The 6,684-nt window shown below is 42.3% G+C and overlaps 1 protein-coding gene across 1 annotated transcript in view; it reads left to right on the top strand.

The window, feature by feature from the left end:
- The window catches only part of itga3b (integrin, alpha 3b), a 33,365-nt gene extending 26,691 nt beyond the window's left edge, over window positions 1-6,674 (top strand). Inside the window, exons 16-26 of the mRNA XM_071537794.1 lie at window positions 729-803; window positions 907-986; window positions 1,712-1,789; window positions 1,957-2,059; window positions 2,377-2,553; window positions 3,528-3,662; window positions 4,578-4,691; window positions 4,898-4,996; window positions 5,278-5,403; window positions 5,650-5,817; window positions 6,541-6,674. Coding sequence (XP_071393895.1) covers window positions 729-803; window positions 907-986; window positions 1,712-1,789; window positions 1,957-2,059; window positions 2,377-2,553; window positions 3,528-3,662; window positions 4,578-4,691; window positions 4,898-4,996; window positions 5,278-5,403; window positions 5,650-5,760 — 1,098 coding nt within the window. The 3' untranslated portion in view covers window positions 5,761-5,817; window positions 6,541-6,674. The remainder of the gene's footprint in view (window positions 1-728; window positions 804-906; window positions 987-1,711; window positions 1,790-1,956; window positions 2,060-2,376; window positions 2,554-3,527; window positions 3,663-4,577; window positions 4,692-4,897; window positions 4,997-5,277; window positions 5,404-5,649; window positions 5,818-6,540) is intronic.
- Window positions 6,675-6,684: the final 10 nt, after the last annotated feature.

A 6,684-nucleotide genomic window follows, 5' to 3' on the forward strand; every position in this document is an offset into this window, starting at 1 on the left:
CAGTCAAAAGTGTCTTGTGTGCGTTTTATATATACTGTGTGCTGGAGCCAAGCCATTTAATGCTTTAAAAAGTAAATTCTTTGTAAAACTAACAGGAAGCCAGTACAAGGTGGATAAAATGGGACTAATGTGATCTCTTCTGTTAGTTCTAGTTAAGAGCCTGGCTGGCAGTCGATGGTTGTTTTCATGTGAAGTTAGAACTGAAGTATCAGCTTTCAAAGTGTCCCTCCATGACTTTTCCTAGACCTTCTTTCTGTACAAACCAGTGTTGTTCGATTTTCACACCAGAAAATAGTAGTTCTAGTTATATTTTTATATTTATCCTCTTCAGCTGACAGCTTGTTGGTCTTCACCTAGACCCTCAAAAACCACTGGACTTTCTAGTGTCAAAGCAAGTGGGGAAAAAAATGCCAGTGGGATGAAATAATTTCTCTTTTTTTCAGTGCAGTTTATTTGATACAAGAATCCTCTTGAAATGAGTCACACAAAATAGAAACAAGCTGATTTGCAGCGAAAGTGAAATGAACCCAGTGGCACATTTTTTCACTTGTGTTAAGAAAACGAATATTTTAAGACTCAGTACAAGATTTATAGACTTGTCGGGTGTTTTGTTATGCAGTATGTCCGTGTTAAGTATTTTGACGCTGTACTGATTGTTCCCGCTCGCATCCCCAACATCACTTAGACTGATTAATTGAATCCCTGTTTATATGCTGACGTGTGTGCAGGACCATGATGTAGAATGCAGTCTTGAAGACACAGTGATTTGTGAGCTGGGGAATCCGTTAAAGAGCAATGAAAAGGTAAGTTTGAAAAGCGCTTTGTCACACCATTGATCTGGCTTCATGGATCTGGCCTTACTGGTGGTGTGGCGTTAGTTTTGTGACCCGTCTCTGTCCCTGTCAGGTGTCTCTGCTGCTCATCTTTGAGACAACGGGCATCAATCTGTACACGCAAGAGATTGAGTCCCACCTCCTGCTGTCCACGTAAGTGTCTTTTAAACCTCTCTGCACATGGACAGCACTGTTTCATCAATCCTTTCAAGTATGAATGTATCTCCTCTAAGGGTTAACATGAAAATGACTCTACTGAGTTACTCCTATCCGTTTTTTGCACAGTTACTTTAAAGGCTAGTTTTAATTCTGATTTTACTTTCACATTTCATAATACAAATAATAATAATAATAACAATAATAATAAACTTTATTGATACAGCACTTTTCAAAACAAGGTTACAAAGTGCTCTACAAAACAAGATAAAATCACAGACAGAGTTAAAAAATTGTCATAAAACAAAAGCGTAAAAGTAGTAGTAGTAGTAAAAAAAAAAAAAAAACATATTAAAGAGAATAAAACAAGGATAAAAGAGAAAATAAAATTATAAAATCATGATATAAAGTAATAAAAGAGAAGGAGTAACAACCACACTATGAAAATGCCTTTACATAAAAGTGAGTTTTAAGGAGTGTCTCTCTTTGGGTCCCATTTTTGATTATATAGCATTATGCAACAGATCATCATCAGATCCTTTATTTAAAGCATTAACTCTCTACTGCGCCCTACGCTTTTTTGTTTTTAGACAAAATAGGGCAAAATTATAATTGTGTACCATTTTTTGTAGTAGTAGTAGTAGTGCGTCTTTCCTTGCTGTTGTGGCCCTAGAATGATGATTCAATACAACACTGACACACACTATTGGTTGTTTGTTCAGTCTGAGTGAGCAGGCGGACCTGAACCCTGTGCCTGTGGTCCTGCTGGTCGAGAACACCATCCTCACCTCCTTCTCCATGTGAGTACAACTGTAAATATAATACTTATCCACTCTAGAGGATGACTACATAAAGAGCACGTAATCGTAAAATTATACATGGCCAGTGCAGCTCTGGATGTCACACCACAGTATCTCCTTCATCGCTGCCTTCGCTCACACAGTCATGTCTGACCCTCTCTGTGCAGAGACAAGCCTCTGGTGCAGACCTACTTCAGTGGGGAGGTGATGGGCGAGTCGGCCATGGTCAGCGCCAGTGACGTGGGCAGTCTGGTGGAGTACACCTTCAGCGTGAGTCACCTCCACCACTCAGACTATATTAGACCTCCAGGATTGTATATTGCATCTATGTGCGCAACTCACCCACATTTCCCTCATCCCCACCCTGTCATTGAAACCAATTGGTTTATTCTTGGGAATTTTAATATTGCGTGGGGAAAGGATTATTATGTGAGCCTGGTCTTGTGGTGTTGGCATGAGCAGGGGTGGATACTATTTAGGACTGACAAAGTTACAGACAGTGTTATTTCACACCATAATATGCAATCCTTGTGTTGACTTATTCTATGTTCCCTTCCTTGAGCATGCTGACTTTTCTTCACCACTAGGTGGCAATTCTGGGACAGCCTCTGGGGGACATGGGGACCCTGGCTGTGGAGTTCGAGTGGCCCTTTGAGGTAGCCAACGGCAAGTGGCTGCTTTACCTGACAGAGATCGTCTTCAAGGGGACGGCAGAGACTCACTGTGTCCCTCCTGGAGACATCGTCAACCTGCTGAACCTCACTGTAAGACTCTCTTCAAGCTGCTGAGTTGAAATGAACAAGGTCTGGTTTAAAGCTACAATATGCAACTCGTGAGTCACCGTAGTGTATCGTTAGTCCCGCCCTCCTCCCCAAAGTTGGTCAAGTTCATGCCCCAACACTTGTCACTCATCTTGATGAGCTGTCTACCTTGACGCGGTGTCCAGTCTGAGGGTGAGGGAACAGACATCTGGGAAGCCACAAGTGGCGAAGAAGCAGACTGTGAACACAACCGATCTGCAATAAAACGCTGTGCCAGGCGCCCTGGTGGCTCAGCTGGCTAAGGCGCATACCGTTTAACCGTGACATCCTGGGTTCAGATCTGGCCTGGGGTCTTTGTTGCATGTCATCCCCCCTCTCTCTCCATATTATATATCAAAAAGTTGCATTATAGCTTTAACAAAAGGCCTTGGAAGAAAACATCTATGTTCCAATTACTTTTTACTGCTCAGATACTTTTGGGAAACGTAACCTGGTACTGTGCTGTATTGCGCTGAACTGGGCTGATATTAAGTGAAATGAAAAATACTTAATTATAATTTTGCTGAAGTTGAGTGTATTGTACTGTACCAGCCTGGCTGCTTTCTTACCACATGCGTCTGGCACTGTGCTGAGGTCAATGCGAACAGAAGCAGTCTGAGCAGTAAGAGTGAAGGTCAATGGCAGAGTGTGAAAATCGTCTCTCTGCCAAAACCACAACTGTTCAGAAATAATTTTTGGAAAAAAAACAACTCTTTGTACCCACACGCAAACCTTACTCACAGAGCCCAAAATAGAAAACCATAATGCGTGTGGTCTACATATAGACAGTGGAAATGACAATGCTATTTTGGGAAGAATTTGGTAATGTCTTTATCAAAACCAGCAATTACCACCAGACCACTGATGTAATGTCTTTTTTCTCTGTGTCTCCTCTGCTTCCTTCTTTCTTTTTCCCCTCTCGCTCTCTTGTCTTGCAGTTGTCAGAGAGCAGGGGGAAGCGTCCCAAACGGCAGGTCATGGGGGACGATGTTGATGATGCCAGCCAGCCACAGATCATTGAGCCACAGGCAGCAATCACACTGCTCACACCTCGCAAAGAGACCCACCTATTGGTGAGGACTTGATTCTCCTTGTCAAAAACTCATGAATAACAAAACAATTCAGTGGAGCTACACAGTAATTTAAACATTAAGATTAAAAAAACAGAGCTTATACAACTATTATCAATTAAATTTGGTGAGACACTGATCAAATGTCTCTTTCACATCTCCAGCTTTTTCAAAACGCAGCAGCTAGGATTTTAACTGGTACAAACAGATGTGAAATGATATCACTCCAATTCTGGCATCTCTTCACTGGTTACCTGTTAAATTTAGATTTGATTTTGAGATTTTCCTCATCAAAACTAATTTCTAATTTCAATTTAATGTCATCATTAGATCATGATTGCAACTGGTTGCAAGCTATACCGCACAGTTTTTAATTCCCTTTCAGTCAGTGTGCAGCCTCAGATCCTCATGCAGGGCTCTTCTGGCTGTTCCAAAGTCTAGGCCTAAAGGAAGTGCTTAAAGGACACTAAGTTTTGGGGAGATTGACCAAAATCATCCATGTGTCCCCAGTAGGCCACTGACTGTGTCCAATGCTAACACTGTAGCATGCACTGTGTTCAGTGCTATTATTTTTAGTCTATATTTTTTAGATGTTTCAATTTATTTTATGGCTTTGATGTTTCCTTTTATTTGATTGTCAAACTCTGTTTTATAACATGCTATGAGTTTTATATTTTTATATATAGTTTATTATATTATATTAATACATTTCTGACATATTATGGACAGTATAATAGCAGTAGTGACAGTGATTTACATATTAGCTAACTTAGCTATTCATCCAAAAAAATCAATTTTCTGTTTTACAACCTTTTGTTATAGGCATATTTCTATTTACCTACATTAAAAATGCAAATAGTCCGACTGTCCATATTTTTTCACTTGGATGATTGTTGTTCTTCCTGCTGTGTGATGAAGGAATGCTCCAAGAGGACAGCGCGATGCGTGACGTTTACCTGTCCCCTGCTCAACATGACGAACTCAGCCAAGATCATCGTCAGGTCACGCGTCTGGAACAGCACAATGCTAGAGGTCAGAGGTCACCGGCTGCAGCCACACACACACCAAATAGTTCATGGCTTCTCCCTAATTGGGTTCAGGAACAATAATGGGGAATAAGCGGTGCACATCACTGACTTTAACACAACAGGACCTTCCTTTTACCTTGTTTCTGTTCTCCTTCAAGCCATTTGCGCTCTTTTTGGAAATGTTTTGAATCTGTCCGTGGGTTCCTGCAGGATTATGCCAACGCTCTGAGGGTGAAGGTCAGGGGTCAAGCCACACTGAAGCTCATCACAGACAAACCAACCATCAAGATGGACAGCGAGACCAGAGAGGTGCGTGGTGGTCGATACATAGATTCTTTATTATCTCTTTATTATCTCTAGATTCTCTATTATCCCCTTAGAGGAAATTTGTTTCCACAGGCTGTACACACACAAACAACATCCAGCAAATACTGAGACATAGTGGACATAGAACCAGTCACAAAAAAAGCACAGAAAAATCATTTTTTATAGTCTATTGAGGGGCAGGATTGGTAGTGAGGATGATGATGATGATAATGCTGATATTGGTGATAATGATGATGATTTCATTGTCTCCACCCCTCTTCCAGTTCACAGTGGACATAGACCCAGTTCTAGGAGAGGAAGCGCCCTACGAAGTCCCGCTGTGGATCATCATCGTTGCTGCTGTAGCAGGGATTCTGTTGCTGGGAGTCATCAGCCTTATACTGTGGAAGGTGAGAGTACGAAACACATCAATTACCTGCCTGCACATACACACATTTCTGCAGACTCACACTGTGAGTAGCTATGAGTTTTTTCCCCACATACTGTATATTTGCTCACCCCAAAGCTCCTGATAGTTGCTGACCTATTGGTCTGAGCAGACACTGACTCGTCTATAACGTCAATATCGAGCCGTTAGTCTAACCCTTCCCCTGCTCCCCCCGCTCCCCCTCCTCCTCCTCCTCCTCCAACCCCAGTGTGGCTTCTTCCGGAGGGCCAGCAGGAGGGAGATGTATGAGGCCAAGGCCCAGAAGGCTGAGATGAAGATCCAGCCCTCTGAGACAGAGAGGCTGACTGAGGACTACTGAGACCCCCGGGTCCCCCTGCAGTGGGGGCCCACCAGCACACACCAGTAGGGGTTTTGGGTAATATATCACCCCTTTAAATGGATATGAATTAATACAATTAATGGCAGGGCTAAGTGTGGGGTATAATTCAACTGGTTTGTGACTTCACTTTCTTACTAATTACGCCTCTTCGTCTGTCAGCGTCTTCAGTGGTTCTCAACGTGCGGTCCAGGGACCACCAGGGGTCCTTGAAGGGGTTCCGGTGGTCCCCAGCAAATTGATGAATTGTTAAACATCACCATTATTCCATTTTCGATAAGTTAACACGGTTAGAGAATGTAGAAGAATGATTACTTTGATCATAGTTTCACAGATAGTCATGGGATTCTGGACAAAATCATATCTAACAATAAAAATACTCTTAGATTTGGGCCTGAGACAAAATCTCATCAAATGGGGGTCCATGGCCCTACTGTGGACTAAATTAGGGGTCCTTGATATGATAAAGGTTGAGAATCACTGTTCTAGTTAACTAACGTCTCTCCTACTTCCTTTTCAGGCTAATACTTCCTTCCCTTGCACTGCTGCAAATTTTTTCCCAATGTCTTCACTCCTTGATCCTTCTATTCCATCTTACTCAGTAGGATTTCGTCGGTCTCTTTTTAACTTTCTAACTTGGTTTTACTTCCTTAGCCTCTGAATCGTAACTGTTCTTCTCAAGCATCCATTAATCCCAACTCTCCTGCTGTTTAAGTGTATCCTTTCTTTAATTTCACCTCCCTGTCTCCCTCTCCCTACTAGCTTGGATTCTTCAAGCGAGCCATCTACTACCGGATAATGCCAAAGCACCAGGGGGTGAAGATCCGCAAGGCTGAGCGCTATCAGTTCAATCTGGGCTTTCAGCCCGAGGAGCCACAGAAAAAGTATTGGATCACCAACTGGACG

The sequence above is a fragment of the Centroberyx affinis genome, unplaced genomic scaffold (assembly GCF_046629955.1).
Source record: "Centroberyx affinis isolate AG114_WGS23_722 - 3 ecotype Tasmania unplaced genomic scaffold, CSIRO-AGI_Caff_v1 ptg003127l_1, whole genome shotgun sequence".
In the NCBI taxonomy this organism is placed as follows: Eukaryota; Metazoa; Chordata; class Actinopteri; order Beryciformes; family Berycidae; genus Centroberyx; species Centroberyx affinis.